The sequence below is a fragment of the Hyla sarda genome, chromosome 1, assembly GCF_029499605.1.
Source record: "Hyla sarda isolate aHylSar1 chromosome 1, aHylSar1.hap1, whole genome shotgun sequence".
In the NCBI taxonomy this organism is placed as follows: domain Eukaryota; kingdom Metazoa; phylum Chordata; class Amphibia; order Anura; family Hylidae; genus Hyla; species Hyla sarda.
Window position 1 is genome coordinate 527,925,677 of NC_079189.1, and position 20,543 is coordinate 527,946,219.

Consider the following 20,543-nt stretch of genomic DNA (forward strand, 5'->3'; position numbering starts at 1 on the left):
CACCCCGATTGTATAATCCTGCTAATCAACCATAAAAACGTCTGTAATCTGGGCATCGTAAGCAGTTTATGATTGCAAAATCTCATTTTTTTGGTTGTTGGCTACAGTTCCTCTTTAAATTTAAGAGATTATGTGGATGAAGGGGGGCAGGGTAAATTTAAGAATTTTGTTTTCCCCTTTACATGCAGAACAGTGTGGGGGAGACTCTTCAGGGCCTGAATGCTGTTGCCGTGTGGACTGGATTTCTCCATCATAGACAGATAACTGTGCATGCTCCACAATAAAGAAAAGTAAGCAATTAAAAATGATGTATGAGAACTGGAACTAGGTTGGGGACCATGCTGACAGAGAGGACTGAACTTCCTGATAGATCATCACTTTTAGTTCCTTTAATATGTCCTTTTGGACCCTTTTCACTATTTTAGTTGCACAAGGTTTACACAGGGTTTTAAACATAAAGCATTTTTTTATGACATGTTTTTCTCACCCTATCACATGAGCAGTTAGTTGCTTAACAATAACATGAAATTATACATGTAACACATTAATACTAGAGTAATCCTAGATTGTGGTTCATCAATAATATGTAAGTGGGACCCTCAGGATAGGGACAGGTCACTCAGATTTGAGTGAGTGACAGACTGGATCTTGAGAGAAGACATTCTGCACATTCATTGCTCAGAAAGGCTGATTTGCATGTTTTTATTATAGCAAAACAGAAGTGCGGATTTTAGGTAAACTGCATCTAAATCAGCATCACCCGCACTATAAGATCATGGTCACACATCGGAATTTCCGTGCCTGATTCCGCATGGAAATTCCAAATTCCGTGCCCACAGAAAAAATGAACATGTTCATTCTTTCTGCGGACTCTGCAAGGAATGCATAGCCATCCATAAGATGGCGCATTCCCATACGGTAGTGTTACACGTGCCCTATTGTGCTGCATATTTGCTGCTGCAAATTTTCTTCCCATTGAAGTCAATGGGTAGCAAAATCAGCTGCAGAAAATATGGCACGTGTGACCCTATCCTTACTCTGTATAGTCAGGTTTGTGTGGGTAATGCTTCTGTCAGGTTCATTTGACCTATGCTGTGGCATCCAAAACATGATGACCCATTGGGATAGGAGCAGTGGCTTTACATAATGTATATCTAAAGTAAATATTGATATAAATACAAAAATATTATAGTAAACATTAGGGATCGACCGATTATCGGTTTGGCCGATATAATCGGCCGATATTCACGATTTCGGGCGTTATCGTATCGGCAATTACCTTGCCGATAATCCGATAATGCCACGCCCCCCGCACCGTGACCGCCCCCCCCCACGCCCTACCCCACCGCGTCGCACCCCCCACCGCAACGCCCCGGCCCCATTGCCTCCCCTACCCCCAGTTTTATAATTACCTGTTCCCGGGGGCCAGGGTCCACACTACTTCGGGCTCCTGCTGCGTCCTGCGTTACGCTGTGGGCAATGACGAGTGACGTGACGTCACTGTCAGTGCGCACAGAGACAGCTCAGGAGGACGCCACCGGAGCCAGATGTAGAGCGGACCCCGGGAACAGGTAATTATAAAACCGGGGATGGGGGAGGCAATGGGGCCGGGGCGGGGCGGTGCGGTGGGGGGTGCGACGCGGCACGGGCGGTAGGGGGCGCGGAGCGGTGCGGCGGTGGGGGCGGTCGCGGTGGCGGTGATAGGACTCGGGAGGACCCCCGGACAGGCAGGGGGAGAGAAGCGGGTGGCGGCGACGGCCTATGGCACCGCAAAAGCCGCTGCAGTTCATTGATTTATAGCGCCCGCTTTAAATCAATAATCTGCAGTGGTGTCGCGGGGGGGGGATAAATAGCCGATAACTTATACCGGAATATCGGTATAAATTATCAGCTATCGGCCCTAACCTCCACAGATTATCGGTATCGGCCCTAAAAAAAACGATATCGGTCGATCCCTAGTAAACAGTGACAGCAGGAGAATCATGACAGCTTTCTTCCAATTACAGCACAAATAATGTCTATGGATTGTGTCTAGTGATGACACTTTATTCCATTGAAGTGAATATGGCTAAACTGCAATAACATACATAACTGTAGACACTGCTATTTCAAGCAAAAGGTTTTTCTAATATTTGTAATGGTTATGTTTGTTGCTTACAGTTTCAAGATCTTTGGATTCTGTCTGTTTCTTCACCAAAAATTGACAACTGCAAAACAAGCAAAGATTATGAAAAATAAATGAGCACCCAAAAATTTACTTTACACATCACAATGGACAAACACATATCCATCTTTCAGAGACATGCTATACTCTTTGGTTTGTATCTTTTGGGAGACAGATTTATACTACAGTGGAATATTGACCTAAAACACTTAAAAAAGAAACTGACAGCTCGTTTACCCAAATTTAACCTGACATACTGGGTCATAGTGTGGGTGAATTGCTGTAAAAAGAGGGGTTACTCACATATCTAAGAAAAGTACTAGTTTTAGCCATTGCTATGTTGTTGCTATTGCTGTCCTTTGCACTATTGAGGCGGGGAGCCGACTCACCCAGCTCCCCTCCCTCATCAATATTCACTCCCTAGCCCAGGTCACCTGCCTTATCAATATTCACTCCCCGGCCCAGTAGGCCATGGAGTGAATATCGATGAGGCAGGGGAGCTGTGTGAGCCAGCTCCCGCCTCCTTTGCACATAGGAGCACAATGGCAATGGCATAGTAACAAGCAGAACTCAGGAAATACTTTACCTCAATATGTGAGTAACCCCTCTTTTTACAGCTATTCACCCCCACTATCTGAAATACAAGGTTTGCTGACCATCTAGTACTGTGACCATCACAATCACCCAACCGACAAGCATTCAGCAACTTTCCATGACACTGCACAACCTTGGTTGGCCATGATGCTCAAGTACTGTTACTTAAGAACATACCATATACTAGGAAAGTCTTAACAGAATTTTTTAATTTTTAACATATAACATCTAAACAAGGTTGGGGTATTATGTGACAAGATCCACTGATTCCAGTACCTTATATGTTGCACATACCACTATATACTTACACATGGTTTTCAATGGATAGCATAAATAGATGTTCTGAAGAATTCACAGATGAACTGCATAGATAGCATCTCACTTCGCCTGATTTTCCTAAAATTTTGCACACACTGTATTAAACCCACTTTTCATAGAGTAAAATATATGCATTGTCCAACTTTACAGATACAATCTTAGTCTAATCATAGTTTTTGGCTGGAAAACTCCTTAACCCCTTAAGGACCAAGACCATTTTCACCTTAAAGGGGTACTCCCATGGAAAACTTATTTTTTTAAATCAACTGGTGCCAGAAAGTTAAACAGATTTGTAAATCACTTCTATAAAAAATATCTTAATCCTTCCAGTACTTTTTAGGGGCTGTATACTAAAGAGAAATCAAAAAAAGAAATGCATTTCCTCTGATGTCATGACCACAGTGCTCTCTGCTGACCTCTGCTGTCCATTTTAGGAACTGTCCAGAGTAGGAGAAAATCCCCATAGCAAACATATGCTGCTCTGGACAGTTCCTAAAATGGACATCAGAGGTCAGCAGAGAGCACTGTGGTCATGACATCAGAGGAAATGCATTTCTTTTTTGGATTTCTCTTTAGTATACAGCCCCTAAAAAGTACTGGAAGGATTAAGATTTTTTTAATAGAAGTGATTTACAAATCTGTATAACTTTCTGGCACCAGTTGATTTAAAAAAAAAAAAAGTTTTCCACGGGAGTACCCCTTTAAGGACCAGAGCGTTTTTTGCACATATGACCACTGTCACTTTAAGCATTAATAACTCTGGGATGCTTTTACTTTTCATTCTGATTCAGAGTTTTTTCTTGACATATTCTACTTTATGTTAGTGGTAAATTTTCATTATTACTTGCATCATTTCATAGTGAAAAATTCCAAAATTTTATGAAAAAATTGTAAATGTTGCATTTTTCTAACTTTGAAGCTCTCTGCTTATGAGGGAAATAGACATACCAAATAAATTACATATTGATTCACATATACAATATGTTTACTTTATGTTTGCATCATAAAGTTGACATGTTTTTACTTCAAAGTATAGCAGCAATTTTCTAATTTTTCATGAAATTTTAAAAATCTGAATTTTTCAGGGACCAGTTCACTTTTGAAGTGGATTTGAAGGGCCTTGATATTAGAAATACCCCCTAAATTACCCCAATATAGAAACTGCACCCCTCAAAGTATTCAAAATCACATTCAGTAAGTGTGTTAACCCTTTAGGTGTTTCACAGGAATAGCAGCAAAGTGAAGGAGAAAATTCAAAATCTTCATTTTTTACACTCGCATGTTCTTGTAGACCCAGTTTTTGAATTTTTAGCGGGCACAATAGAGGGCTCAGAAGCAGTAGAGGGCTCAGAAGGGAAGGAAAGACAATGGGATTTTGGAGAGTGAATTTTGCTAACATGGTTTTGGGGGGCATGTCGCATTTAGGAAGCCCCTATTGTTCCAGAACAGCAAAAAAAAAAAACACATGGCACACTATTTTGGAAACTACACACCTCAAGGCACGTAACAAGGGGTCCAGTTCAGGCTGACCACAATAAAGTGATGTGAATACAGGCACAAGGAGTATCATGTGTAGGTGGCATAATATTGTAAGGGGGCATTATTACTTTGTAGGAAGCACAAAGAGGACATTATTACAGTGTGTGGCATTAAGGGGAGACCTATTACTGTGTGAGGCCTAAATAGGGTACTATTACTGATTGTGGGCACTGAGGAAATCATACAGGAATAGTGCCCACACACTACAACAGTGAAGTAGAAAAAAGGTGACACTATTAGACTCTAGGGTGACTGTGACCATGATCACTTAGTTGCGCTCCCATGCTGGGAATTATTACATTTGTCAGGTCACTGTGGCAGCCATTTGCGGTTTGCCATGCAGCTCTAAGCAGCAGCCTAAGCAGTGAAACAAACTAAGCTATTGATTAGTTAATTGTCAGAAAATCCGATCTAACCTGTGTAGAAAAATCCTGCTCTGGCGAAAGCAGCAGGATCTCCTTTGGAATCTGTAGGCCATTTTTTAAACGACTCCAGCCGAACATTCTCATCTTCGAAGATGTTCATCCTGGTATTACCTTGGGAATTATTTTGACATTTGGTTTATATTTAAATATTTTTACATAAGATATGCTGTATATTTTTAGTTGAAAATATTTAATGGCCCTGTCTACCTTCCCAACCATATTTTATTACCATAATGCATCTAAATAGAAATAATTTTGTATTCCCGCTGTTCTGTGCTCTCTGACTATCACAGAGTCAGTGTATAATTTCTAATGTAATTTATAACACAAATAAGAGGTAGGCTTAAATTAAGGATTAGATACTGTACTACTAAACTAGTGAATGTAATAGCCCATAATAGACCTGGTGCCATGATAACACAGTTTTGTTCTGCCTAAACTAACTTATCCCCTATATACAGGACAGGGAATAAGTAGCTGATCGCTGTAAATCTGACCACTGGAACCTCCCCCGTAATCTCCAGAACGGGACCCCAGCTCTCAGTGAGGAGCACAAGCGGTAGACTGCATGTGCTCCATTCGAGTGTGCTGGAGATGCTCGAGTGCTGTACTCGTGTCTCTTGGAACACATGCCGTCTACCCCACACACTCCTCATTGAAAGCCGGGGGCTCGTTCAGGAGATTGCAGAGCGTCCCAGCGGTCAGACCCCCCATGCGATCAGCTACTTATCCCCTATCCTGTGGAATGGAAATAAGTTAGTTAGTTTTGGCTGGACAACCCCTTTAAATCACTTAAGTGCTATGGTTGCAGTAGACAGTGGGTTGTCAGCTGTACACATTAGCTCACACAGCATTTGGTGGCATCAGTGCTACCATCCAATGTTCTAGCATTTCTTCTTAAGTCACAATATACTACAATTATATAAAAAAAAATATAACCTTAATCACTTACCTAATTGACAGGACTGCACATTATCAATGACATCAGGAAGGAAATGCTTTCCCTAAAATATAAGGTATTACATTATACTCCTCATTCCCATACTTTTACAAAATATGTCATTAATAATTAATTATTATTATTATTATTATTAATAATAATAATAATAACTAACTAAAATTAGTGATTAAGACCATTTTCAAACAATGTGAACATGTCAGCAATCCAAATGGACATTCACAGACCCCATTGACTATGCGGGTTGGGTGTTCAGCATACCAGAAAACTTCAACTTAACAGAAACATTAACAAAACCCTCAGTTATATAAGTAAACAAAGCCTATAAAGCAAACAATGGTCTCTGTTCACACTGGCATTGTGACTACTGTTTTACAGGCTCAATGGCAACTTTGATTTGTCATGAATTTTTACATGTTTGAAGGGTCCACTACATAGTCAATCATAGTCCTAAGTGCACACATGGTTTGAGGAAATTGGTGTTTTAGGAGCATGTTAATTATTTTCAGCTGCTTGTGAGTAAAAATGGCTAAAATGGAAAAAAAAAGACTGTAAAATGTTATAAAAATAGCTAATTTTTTAACTAATTTCTATAGCATTGTATTTTTACACAAATGGGTGATTTTTGGATAGCAACAAAAAACAGCCGAATAAAAGAGTGTGTGAAGATAGGCTTAAGATCATGAGTATACAGTAATTTATTCTTTCACTTCCTATAGACCTATAATGGGTCCACCAGCACCAGTGCTCTCTGATGACACGTGTCTCTGGAACTGTCCAGAGTAGAAGCAAATCCCCATAGCAAACCTCTTCTACTCTGTGCAGTTCCCGAGACAAGCAGAGATGTCAGCAAAGAGCACTGTTGCCAGACAGAAAAGAACAACTCAACTTCAGTAGTAATTTACAAATCTGTTTAACTTTCTGGAGCCGGCATACATATATATATATATATATATATATATATATATATATATATATATGTCCTGGAATACACCTTTAAAGAGAATTTGCCATCTAGATATTTTTTTTTTCTGATTAGAGCCAGATACTGAAAATTATCTTTTCTAATCTTTTTCTAATTTCTGATTGTAATTTTCATATTTATACATATACTAGCTGAGTACCCAGCGTTGCCCGGTTTTTCCTTTCTAATCCTTGTTGTGGAGGAAAATCAACAGAGGAAGCTTTTGACTTCATATCCCAACCCCATATCCCAACCTCCTATCCCGACCTCCTATCCCGGCCTCCTATCCCGGCCTCCTATCTCAACCTCCTATCCTGACCTCCTATCCCGTCCTCCTATCTCGACCTCCTATAGCGACCTCCAATATCGTCCTCCTATCTTGACCTCCTATCCCGACCTCCTATCCCATTCTTCTATCTAGACCTCCTATCCTGTCCTCCTATCCCGTCCTCCTATCTCGACCTCCTATCCCGACCTCCTATTCCATCCTCCTATCTTGACCTCCTATCTTGACCTCCTATCTCAACCTCCTCTCCTGTCCATCTATCCCGACTTCCTATCTTGACCTCTTATCCCGACCTTCTATCCCGTCCTCCTATCCCGACCTCCTATCCCGAGCTTCGTTTCTATGCACGGCGCGGCGCTCTGACGTCATGCGCCGCGCCGTTCAGCGCATAGCAACGACGGAGGCCTGGAGCAGCGGAGCAGCACCGACCCGACTCAGGTAATTATGCCACCGGGGATGGGGGGAGGCAACGGGGCAGCGGCGCCGGCAATGGGTGCCGCTGCCCCTTCTCTCCTCCTGGCTGTCGGCGCCGCTTCTCTCCCCCTGGCTATCGGCGCCGGCACCGATAGTCAGGGGGACAGAACGGGCAGCGGCGCCGATAACCAGGGGGTGAAAAGGGCCGACAGCAGCGCTCTAGACCCCAGGAAAGGCAGGGGGAGAGAAGCGGGCAGCGACGGCCTCTCTCCCCCTGCCTTTCCTGGGGGGGTATCGGCGTATAACACGCACACAGACTTTAGGCTAAAAATTTTAGCCTGAAAAGTGCATGTTATACGCCGATAAATACGGTATATATATATATATTTTTTTTTAAGTCATTTTAGTTGATTTTTTTTTTGTATATTATCACAGGGCAGCCATCTTGCCTAATCTGTTTTTGATAGCAGTTAGTAATATGCTTTACAGCGGGACCCATGGCAACAATGGACAGGACCATTGACAACAATGGACAGGACCTGCTCCATTCACATGAATTGGAGAATTTATTGAGCAGTCTTTGTGCCCTTTTCAGAGGTCATTTTACAATGAGGGGTGGGGGATGCTGATCTCTGCTGTGAATGGTGGTGGACCCAGTGTTATCTCTACTGGTGTCACCTTTTACACCTCTCTGCTCTTAAAAGAACAGCATTTCTGTGAAGTGATCTGTTCAGAACAGGAAGTCTCAGCTTAGTTTTAGGCCTAGTGGTTAGAATGGAAACAGCAAGATTTCATGATTATGTTAAAAGATAGATCATAGATGGCAAATTATAAAAAACAAAAAAACATCACCAGAAAACTCTTAAAAAATATGTATAACATAAAAACTTGATTTAAACAATAGGTCGCTTTTTCATTAAATATTCCTTCATTCCTTAAAAAAAAAAAAAAAAAACTGAAACCTGATGGACCCATAAGTCAAGCAGTACTAGGGATCAGAAGGTTATGGTCTGCGCATACGATGGCTGCGCATTGTACTCAAAATTAACGTGGATTTCAGCAAAGCAACCTGTATGAACAGGGTCAAAGAGATTATAATGATCTGACATATCATGGATCCTCTAAAACAGAAGCCATGACATCAGTGTGAACAAAACTACACAGATAAAAAATGATAATTTTATACCACAAACGAGTACAGTATGTTACATGACCCACACTTGGAAAACACAAAACAGCAGTATGCTAGGAACTTACTTGGATTCCATGATATCCATTATATGAATTATTGAGCACTTTAATTTCATCGGGAGTTTTTTTACTTGTGAGGAATTCGCACCTAAGGTATAAGAAAAACAGTCTATAAATTGCAGTTCACCTGCCCAGATGTAATCTGAGAAAATAGCTTCCATACAAATAGTTAAGATACAGGTAAGATACTGTAGGGGGAATGTAAGATAAACTGGTATACAACCTTTATAAACCCCCTTATATATCTATAGGATGTGTAAGGAAAGGCACACAGCACAAAAAAAGATCATGATCCAACATTTAAGTTATATTTAGAGATGAGCGAACTTACAGTAAATTCGATTCGTCACGAACTTCTCAGCTCGGCAGTTGATGACTTTTCCTGCATAAATTAGTTCAGCTTTCAGGTGCTCCGGTGGGCTGAAAAAGGTGGATACAGTCCTAGGACACTCTTTCCTAGGAATACCGAGCCGAGAAGTTCGTGACGATTCGAATTTACTGTAAATTCGCTCATCTCTAGTTATATTCATAGGAACCTAATCTGCTACAGATTTAGCCAATATAAATAAATAGCTGAAATCTACAGCATCAAATCTGCAGCAGATTAAGTACTTGTGAACATGGCTTTACACATGAGATATCTGTTTTCCCCAATGAAGAGAGGGGAATCAACCACAGGGACATGAAATGGAACATTTAGAAATTTCAACATGCCCAATTCCTCTTTCCTGCAACATTAGCTGTTGGTAGAGACTTTCTAGACATCCATACACATATGATGTTTTTTTTTCCTCCTTTATCTTCATCACCCTAATTCCTTAAAAGTAATCAGAATTGCATTTAGCTATGTGCATGGACTCTGTACCACAACACTAGTAGCCTCTTGGCCCTTTGTTTTTTCTCCTTGGGAAGAATGCCTCTGTAATATGGCAGATAATGCCTTTGACTTTTAACCTAAAAAACATACAATGCCTTTGGAAAGTCTTCAAAACGTTTCACTTTTTACACATTTTGTTATGTGTAGAATGGAAATCATGTTTCTATTCTGTACTCAATACTCCATAATGACAAAGTGAAAAACTAAAATATTCCATTGACATGAGTATTGAGATCCTTTACTAAGTACTCTTGGGGATGATACTACATGGTTTGTATACCAGGATTAGGGGATTTTTGGCAGATCCTCTTAAACTTAGGTCAAACTGTCAGGTTTGATGGGAACATAGATGTTTGACTGGGTTCAAGTGAGGGCTGGGCTGCTCAAGGACATTAACAGAGATAGCCTTAGCCACTGCTGTGTTGTCTTGTCTGTGTGCTGAAAGGGGTACTTCGCCCCTAGACATCTTATCCCCTATGCAAAGGAGCGGCAGGAGCCCCGGGATCTCGGCTGCGGCACCCCAGACATCCGGTGCACAGAGCGAACTTCCCTCCTTGCCGGATGACTGGCGATGCGGGGCGGAGGCTTGTGATGTCATGGCAACACCCCCCAATGCAAGTCTCCTATAGGCTTGTATTGAGGGAGCATGGCCGTGACATCACGAGCAGGGCATGGCTGTGGCATCACGAGCCCCCGGCGCTGGACCAGACGCTCTAAACAAATGCTGGGTGCAGTAGGGAGATTGCGGGGTCCCACCTTTGGATAGGGGATAAGATGTTTAGGGGTGGAGTACCCCTTCAAGGTCATTGTAATGTTGGAAGGTGAATCATGGGCCCAGGCTGAGGTCTAGAGTGTTATGGATAAGGATTTCATTAAAAATATCTTAGTACTTTGCTCCTTTTAGCTTTACCTCAACCCTGACCAGTCTTTCTGTCCCAGCCGCTGAAAAACACCCACAGTGCCTGGTTTCCTCCAGAGATATTGCTTAGAATTGAGTCCAGAAAGTTCCATTGTGGTTTGATCAGACTAGAGAATTTAGTTTCATACAGTCTGAGAGTCCTTTATAGGGGCTTTGCTTACTGAAGAGAGACTTCTTTCTGGCCTCTCTGCAATAAAGCCCAGATTGTGGAGAGTTGCTGGGATAGTTGGCCTTCTGGAAGTTTTTCCCATCTGCATCTTCCTGCATCAGTTTTTGGAGCTCAGTCAGAGTGACTATTGGATTTTTGGTCACTTCTGTTACCATAGAAACATAGATTGTGTCAGCAGATAAGAACCATTTGGCCCATCTAGTCTGCCCAATAAGGCCCTTATCCCTCAATTACTTAGTTTGATGGGGCAGCTAGTTCTACGATTAGTCCTGGTTGTTCCAAACTTCTTCCATTTCAGGATAGAGGTCACTGTGCTCTTTCAATGCAGCAGATTTTATGCACCCTTCAATAAATATGTGGTGCCATACAATTCTATCTCTGAGCTTTACAGACAGATCTTTCCACCTCATGGCTTAGTTTTGCTCTGATATGCATTTTTAGATCTTATATAGAAAGGGCTGTGTCTCTCTAAATCCTGTCCAATCAACTAAATTTACCACAGGTGATTCCAATCAAGGTGTAGAAACATCTCAGAGATAATAAAGAGATAATATATAGGTGCCATTGGAAACATTCTGTATAGTTCTGTCCATGCAAAAAAAAAAAAAAAAAAAATGTAACCTTTTATTTTTAAATAAATTTGCAAACATTTCTTAAATTCTGTGTTCACTTTGTCAGTATGGGGTATTGAATGCAGAATAATGGGAGGAAACCTGATTTTTTTTTATTTTAGCACAAGGCTGAAATATTTAAAAAAAGGAAAAAAAAAAGGAAAAAAAAAAGCAAAAGGGTGTAAAGATTTTCCAAATGCATTGTATAGTGCTGTATGCCACATATCATTGAGAGTAAAAACATTATTGACAATGTAATGGGGATATCTCTAATATGCATCCCAAGTACAGCTATGTCCAAAACATCTTATTCACATTTGTTTTATTGTAAATGGCCATGGGTTTTGCCATGTGGATACTAACAATCTAGGATCCCAGCCTAACACTTATTTATTAATGTATTGTAAAAGACAATCATCAAATTGTCATATGGACAATGGGCCAATTTTGAATCCAATTTCCAATGGAATTTTCTAAGTACTGCCTGAATATATAATCTCATATCTACATAGATTTGGATGCCAGATCCCTTTCGTACAACAAAAAGTGCAGGTGTTATTAGCTGGCTAAAAAATATCATAAATCAAATATTTTCTAAATTTTTGGCTACCAGGTTTACATTTATTTGTGGGAGCACTTGTATTGAAAGGCTGACTACATGTTTCACTTCAGTGAAAAAGAAGATAAACCAATGTATAGCGCCAAATGTATGCCAAAAGGATAGTCATTCACCCTAGATACTGAACAGACACCACAGGCATAGTCTTATGTTCCTCAGATAAGATGTAATGGGACTCACTCAGGGAACCACTTGGCATGTTCTTTCCAGGGGTCATCATTTTCCTCCCAGTGTCCCAGGCAGCCATCACAGGAGAAGCACTGGACAATATCTCTTCTTCCTAAAGGCAAAAACCAAAAACTATTTAATGTCCATGGCATAAAAGTCAAGAGGTTGTAACTGGATAACATCAAAATTGCATGCTTTTTAATTATTATTCTCTGTAACTCATCAAAAATAAATATTATGATTTCTGTTTCTTTCTAGATTTGGCAGTATCATGCTACATCCATTATGGGGCAGATTTACTAAAACTGTCTAATTCTTACACAGGGTAAACTCAGAGTAGATATATCTCTAAGAATACTAAGACAAAAATATCTCTGTACTGTGCTCTATTCAGCTTTCCTTTAGCCCTGACCAGTCTCCCTGTCCCCAAAAATCCAGGCAGCTTTTAAGTGTCTTTATTGAGGTGAAGCTTCTCTCTGCTCACTCTGCCATAAAGCTCTAAATGTAAAGTTCTGCACTCATGGAAGTTTTTCCCATCTGCACACAGGATCTTTGGGGCTCAGTCAGTGACCATTGGGTTCTTGGCCACCTCTCTTGCCTAAGTCCACCCCCCATTACTTAGTTTTATTGTTTAAATCTTCCATGAAGAATTATGGAGGCCATTGTGCTCATGTGAACTTTCAGTGCGGCAGAATTTTTTTTGGCTTCCTACTCCAGATCTGTGTATCTACACAATTCTACTTCTGATCTCTACAGGCAGTTCTTTCCACCCCATGGTTTGGTTTTTGCTCTGATATGCATTGTCAGCTGTGAGACCTTATGTCTTTCCATTTCACCTTAATTTACCACAGGTGACTCAAATCAAGGTGTAGGAACATCTCCAAGATAATCAGGACATAATAGGAGGAACCAGAACTGTATTGCAAGTGTCATAGCAGGGTCTGAATACTTATGCCTATGCAAAAACTTTAATTTTGCCTTTTAAATACATTTGAAAACATTTCTGTTTTCACAAGTCTCGCATTTTTTATTTTAACCCCTTGCTAACCCATTTCGTGGGTCAGGTGAGTGGATATGACCCGGGCCTGCAGGTCGGGTCCATGTCGTAACCGGGAGATGCTTGCTGCTATCAGTAGATGCCAGTATCTGCCATCTAAAAATGTTTCTTAAATACATATTTGTTATTGTCCTGTGGATGACACAGCAGTGTGACGTGCGTCAGGGGAGCCAGGGAGAATAGCGGGAGAAAAATACTGTTTGCTCCGTATTTTTCTCCTGCTATTACTGTCAAAAACAATGGTGCCTGAGAAACCCCATAGTAGTAAATGGGAGCCGCCAAGACCCGTTGTTGCCCCGTCACAAGAACGGCCGTTAAAGGCACACAAAACAAAAGAGACTTTAAATGACCTTTCTTATCAGGGCACAACAGCAGTGTGAAAGAGGCCTTATAGAGGTTAGAAAATGGCATTGAACAAACTTTTTTTTCTTTTTTCTTTTTCTATTGTGAAAAAATAATTAGTCCCAAAAATTGCGCATTTCCATATTTTTTTTTTAATTTTGCCTTACATATAGTTTTTTTCTGGCTCTGTAATACATTAAATGATAAAATAGGGTGTGGCAATAAAAAGTATACCTTGTGCCGCAAAAAAAAAAAAAAAAAAAGCCCTATTACAACTTTGTCAGTGGAAATATAAAAAAGTTATGGGTCTTAGAATGTGAGAAGGAAAAAAAAACATGAGCCAAAAAAATTTGTTGGGTCATGAAGGGGTTGATACACGGCCTCAACTTAACAAAATGTGAAATAAATGAAATTATGTGAAAATTGTATATAATAGTTTTTCATTTCTAGAACTACATCTACATATATACATTTTAGAGCTTACCCGTAAAATAAAATCCTGCACGTGCAAGTAGAACAGGTTGAATCCTTGAATAAAATGGCCAGTTGGTAAAAGAGCTTAATCTAGCCTCCTCTGTTGAGTATGCTTGTAGACACTCTTGGCCAGTCTCTGAAGTTTGGACCCGAACCTCATACTTAGAAACGTTTCCCACATCTTTGCCTTGAATGAAGCCACAGGAGGGGCTGAAATGTAAATGCTCTTCATGGGGATGTAACTTCAAACTGGTACAACAAAGAACAATTCCACAACAGAAGCATTGCATGCTATTATCAACCCCGGTGAAATATAGCCCAGCACTGGCCATCTCTGTTGGTGCCCAAGATGACAATTTATGACCAGGAATAAAAGACTTCAATCTCCTGGCCTCCAATCTCATCTTAACATTATAAGCTATTCCTAGATGTTGACGTATGGAAACATGTCTGGCATTGCTGTCAGCAACAAATTTTGGAAAATTAAGATATATTATAGGGAACTTTGAATATAGATCTTCTAAGTTCTTTATGTCAAGCTCTTTAAAATAAATGAGATTCTCATTCTCCTTTTCCTCTTCATTTGGGTTTGCAGAAGCCATTGCCTTTGAAAAAAGTACATTTGAAAAGTGAATCCAGTTCATGAAACTCCATTTTACATGTATCCTATGTAGCAGCCCATAAAACCTGTTCTTAAAGGTGTTATCCACCAAACAGGATTTTAGTACTTACCTGCCAGACAGTAATGACATGCTTCGGAAAGAGCAGTGTGAGGTCACTTTTCTCCCTGCCACACATCAGCCACCCCACCCATTGAAGCACATCTGGGACAATTCCCGACAGCCCAGTGGAGAATGATCCCCCCCCACCTTCCCCACCAAACAGTTGCTCTACCCATTGAAGCAGACAGGCTCCCTTTGACACCTAACTAGTCATGTAATGTCTCGGACTACAATGCTACCTGGGAAAACCTGATACACCATTTATTATGTAGAAAATCCAAGAACATAGAAGATACCATACAAATGTGCACACCCAAAATTAGATAAGATGAATGAAATAATTTTATTGCAGAACAATTACAAAAAGACACAGACATTAAAAAAAAACCTTAAAAGGCTCAACACAGAGCCACCCTACTAGACAGGGGGTAGCCAATATGGCCCCCTCCTGGACTACTGTACTGTATACAATGAAAAAGATGACCCACTCTCAAAACAAGGAACCACTAAGATGAATAAAGTGCCTATACACACATATGGTGCACAATACAAAATAATACAGAAATTACTGTGTGACAGGCAAATCAAACCATATCAAAGTGGCATAAGGTAAAAATTATATACATGAAGTGAGATAAAGTACTTCTGCCCTTAAGCAGCAGATACCAGCAATAGAAGAGAGGGTTAGGTCTAATATCAAGATGGTGGTCAGTGTACAGTGTCCACTAAGTCCCAACGCGTTCCATTGCCTACATGGCAACTTCCTCAGGGGCACAGTGGGTTATCATGAATATGGGCTGTCTTTTATATGGTGGGTGCCTGTAATCATTCTTGCCAGATGGGAATGGGGGATGGAAGGTCTCAGAGAGCTTGTGATGCAACTTCCTGTAATGATGTAACAACCCTAGGCCACATGTTTGAATCAGTTGACCTTCAATACATGCGATCATGTGACCAAGTCACCTGATCCATTCACTCTCATAGTATCAATGTCTGCCAGTAAAGCTAATGGGCATCCCCACAGTGGGTCATGTGACCTAGTCACATGACTCTCGGTTCATACAGTAGGTATATTACATATTATCCAATAAAAGTAAATATATATATGATCTGCTAATTCGAATATGCATTCTCTGATTTATATATCTTGATTTAGATCTCATAACAAAACTTAGGTATATATGCAGATGCTCAACGTAAATAAAAGTACGGGTCAAGCTAGTCATATGCCAAATATCGCACAGTAGAATGATCATAACACCACATGATAGTTTTAGCATATCCCAAGATAAACCATTAGAACATTAAAAATGTCCACTGGTACAAGCCATGAATTATATTTGAATACAGAATGCATACCTGGTTAGCCCTATCAATAATATCTAAACCACATATACATTCTGTATAGATCCCACACTTTGCTCCCAAATAAGAAAAATAATATTTATTATAGGCAACATGGAAAAAATACGTACCCATAATAGTAAATGGAAGCAGTCAGGACTCGTTGTTGCCCCGTCACAAGAACGGCCTTTTAAGGCATACACAAAAAAGAAAGGACTTTGCTTTGCTGCCAAATAAGAAAAATAATATTTATTATAGGCAACATGGAAAAAAATACGTACCCAAATCGGCAAATAAAGTACTTGCACCATGATCCACTTCACATGTGCAAAATACTACAAAGCGGGAAATTATATCCACAGATACAAAATAACCATGGTGCGGTAGGATATAAAGTATATGGCAATACTGATGGTCCGATATTAAAATGCTGATAGTCCAATCCTACACGAATCTTTGTAAAATACCAGTCATGCGTACTAACATATATGCATCCTACCCACATCCATGCAGTGCAGTAGTGCACACGTACTTTGAAATACAGGGAATCGAAAACCACGCACAATATATACCTAAGATGTTATTAAGGTTAAAGACCATAGATAAACCATATTGGCAGAATAAAGAAAACCTAAATAAGGTATAAGCGGATGATGAGCATTACACAGAGATCTATTGTATTTAAAGAAATGGCTTGAAGCAGAGAATTAGTATTATTCTCTCCACTACCCCCCCCCCCCCCCCAGCAGGCATAGTCAGATAAATTAGTACAAACAAGTCACTACAGCAGGGGTGGGCAATTATTTTTCCCATGGGGCCACATGAGAAACTAAAAATATTGTGGAGAGCCGGGTAGTTTTTCCCCCAGATTAGGAGCATAGTTGTCCCCCAGATTAGGAGCACAATTGTCGCCACGCCCCCTGCCATAGACTTGCATTAAGGGGACAGGCCGTGATGTCAAGAAGGGCGGAGCCATGACGTCACGCTGCTCCGTCCCCTGTATCGCCCGTCATTACGCACAGAGCAAACTCGCTCTGTGCTGTAATGATAGCGGGGTGCCTCAGCGGCGATCCCCAGGGGTCCCCAGCTTTGGATAGGGGATAAGATGTCCAGGGGCGGAGTACACCTTTAATGGGTGTACACATATTCACATGCACATTTTAGGACACATACAGTCTCACATTCAATCATTCATTTATATATTCATACCACCATCAGGGATTCACATTAATACACATGTTTTTCATGCATGGCACTTTATTGACGCATAGACATTTATACACATTGGCCCTCATTTACTTAGAAATTCGGGTTGTAAGTCTATCTTGCTTTCTTACCCGACTGCTTTTTTCCCCTGGTATTTATTATGTTGCATCGTGTTTCTCGCACGTGGGTTTTGTTGGTTTTGGTTTCCAACTCCTCTGAGTTGTCGGGAAAAATCCACAACAATTCAACAAATTCGGGTTGGAAACCTTTATAAATACGTGGGAAAGCTCAGAAATGTCGGGTTACGCCCCTTTTTCGGGTTTGGGAGAATCCACATCGGGTCCGTCGGGAAAAAATGTCGCATAGTGTCGCAGACTGGCGCACGATGTCTGCGACATGTCACAGACAAAGATGCGCCAAAAAAAAACGACAAAACAAGTCGGGTTTAGAATAGTAAATGAGGGCCATTATCCTACTTCTCACACATTTGATTTTTATCTTATTGATACACACATAGACATTTATACACATTGAGGGAGATTTATCAAAACCTGTCCAGAGGAAAAGTTTCTGAGTTGCCCATAGCAACCAATCAGATTGCTTCCTTCATTTTTCAGAGGCCTTTTCAAAAATGAAAGAAGCAATCTGATTGGTTGCTATGGGCAACTGCACAACTCTTTCTCTACACTGGTTTTGATGAATCTCCCCCATTATGAATCATGCTTTTCACACAATGATTTTTACATGAGTTTATTCACTTTGTTGCAGTGGGTTGTTGTGTTTTTTCTTTCCTCCCCGTTTGCCCGTATGTAATAACAATGATTATAATAACTTTTACCTCTCATGCTGCACTAGGTCATGTTCAAGGGAACCATGTAATCTATGCCCAAATATAAACTCTTTTGAAATTTGGGAATCTAGTGACATCAAGTAATTCAAGATCGCCTCCTGTATTATGGAATGTTGCAAGCAGTGTCACCCCCTATATCTAAAGGACATTTTATAACCCAGATGACAATCTGCCCAGCGCAACATACAATGTGAAGCGAGACTGAATCTAACTGATGGCTTATTTGTGTGTTATTTGTGTGAGCCAGGTCTGGTGTTGGATGACTTTAGAACATTCCAAAATGTGGATGATCAGCTACTCAGCATAATATACACTATGGAGTTACATGAATTTTGATTGATGATGATTTACTTGTGCTATCTATGCCTGGTGCCTGTAGTGACTTGTTTGTACTAATTTATCTGAGTATGCCTGCTGGGGGGGTTAGTGGAGAGAATAATACTAATTCTCTGCTTCAAGCCATTTCTTTATATACAATAGATCTCTGTGTAATGCTCATCATCCGCTTATACCTTATTTAGGGTTTCCTTATTCTGCCAATATGGTTTATCTATGGTCTTTAACCTTAATAACATCTTAGGTATATATTGTGCGTTATTTTCTATTTTCTGTATTTCAAAGTACGTGTGCACTACTGCACTGCATGGATGTGGGTAGGATGCATATATGTTAGTACGCATGACTGGTATTTTACAAAGATTCGTGCAGGATTGGACTATGAGCATTTTAATATCGGACCATCAGTATTGCCATATATTTTATATCTTACCACACTAGGGATCGACCGATTATCGGTTTGGCCGATATTATCGGCCGATAATCACGATTTTGGGCATTATCGTATCGGCAATTACCTTGCCCATATGCCGATAATGCCCCGCACCGCAACGGCCCCCCCACCGCATCGTACCTCCCACCGCACTGCCCCATTGCCTCCCCCATCCCCGGTTTTATAATTACCTGTTCCCGGGGCCCGGGGTCAAAGCTACTTCTGGCTCCTGCTGCGTCCTGCGTTACGCTGTACGCAATGACGAGTGACGTGACTGCGACAGCGACAGCTCAGGACGACGCCACTGGAGCCAGATGTAGAGTGGACCTCGGTAATTATAAAACCGGGGATGGTGGAGGCAATGGGGCGGGGCTGTGCGGTGGGGGATGCTGCGCGGTGCGGCGGTGGGGGTCGTGGTGTGGCGGTGGGGGTCGTGTCGGTGATAGGACTCAGGACCCCCGGACAGGCAGGGGGAGAGAAGCGGGTGGCGGCGGCGGTCTATGGCATCGCAAAAGCCGCTGCAGTTCATTGATTTAAAGCGCCCTCTTTAAATCAATGATCTGCAGCGGTGTGGGGGGGGTAAATAGCCGATAACCGGAATATCGGTATAAGTTATCGGCTATCGCCCTAACCTCCACAGATTATCGTCGATCCCTATACCACACCTTGGTTATTTTGTATCTGTGGATATAATTTCCCACTTTGTAGTATTTTGCACATGTTAAGTGGATCTTGGTACAAGTACTTAATATTTATTAAAGATAGGCAACATGGAAAAAATACGTACCCGAATCGCCAAATAAATCCTATTTTTCTTACAGAATGTATATGTGGTATAGATATTGATTGTTGATGGGACTAACCAGGTATGCATTCTACACTGCTCAAAAAAATTAAGGGAACACTTAAACACCACAATGTAACTCCAAGTCAATCACACTTCTGTGAAATCACACTGTCCACTCAGGAAGCAACACTGATTGACAATCAGTTTCACATGCTGTTGTGCAAATGGAACAAACAGGTGGAAATTACAGGCAATTAGCAAGACCCCCCCCCCAATAAAGGAGTGGTTCTGCATTTGGTGACCACAGACCACTTCTCAGTTCCTATGCTTCCTGGCTGATGTTTTGTTCACTTTTGAATGCTGGCGGTGCTTTCACTCTAGTGGTAGCATGATACGGAGTCTACAACCCACACAAGTGGCTCAGGTAGTGCAGCTCATTCAGGATGGCACATCAATGTGAGCTGTGGCAAGAAGGTTTGCTGTGTCTGTCAGCGTAGTGTCCAGAGAATGGAGGCGCTACCTGCATAATGGCCAGTACATCAGGAGACGTGGAGGAGGCCAACAACCCAGCAGCAGGACCGCTACCTCTGCCTTTGTGCAAGGAGGAGCACTGCCAGAGCCCTGCAAAATGACATCCAGCAGGCCACAAATGTGCATGTGTCCAGTCAAATGGTCAGAAATCGACTCCATGAGGGTGGTATGAAGGCCCGCCGTCC

At 41.2% G+C, this 20,543-nt stretch overlaps 1 protein-coding gene across 2 annotated transcripts in view; it reads right to left on the minus strand.

Annotated features, from left to right (window-relative positions):
* Positions 1-17,969, minus strand: part of LOC130291103 (baculoviral IAP repeat-containing protein 1-like) — a 57,606-nt gene extending 39,637 nt beyond the window's left edge. Inside the window, exons 1-8 of one of the 2 annotated variants that reach the window (XM_056539524.1) lie at positions 17,935-17,969; positions 14,160-14,754; positions 12,289-12,388; positions 8,920-9,001; positions 5,993-6,044; positions 5,032-5,151; positions 3,067-3,154; positions 2,159-2,207 (exon numbers count right to left, since the gene is read on the minus strand). In XM_056539524.1, coding sequence (XP_056395499.1) covers positions 2,159-2,207; positions 3,067-3,154; positions 5,032-5,151; positions 5,993-6,044; positions 8,920-9,001; positions 12,289-12,388; positions 14,160-14,754; positions 17,935-17,952 — 1,104 coding nt within the window. In that variant the 5' untranslated portion in view covers positions 17,953-17,969. Of the gene's footprint in view, positions 1-2,158; positions 2,208-3,066; positions 3,155-5,031; positions 5,152-5,992; positions 6,045-8,919; positions 9,002-12,288; positions 12,389-14,159; positions 14,755-14,881; positions 15,008-17,934 lie in introns of those variants that run through there. The other variant, XM_056539516.1, reaches the window with a different exon arrangement.
* Between the last annotated feature and the right edge of the window lie 2,574 nt (positions 17,970-20,543).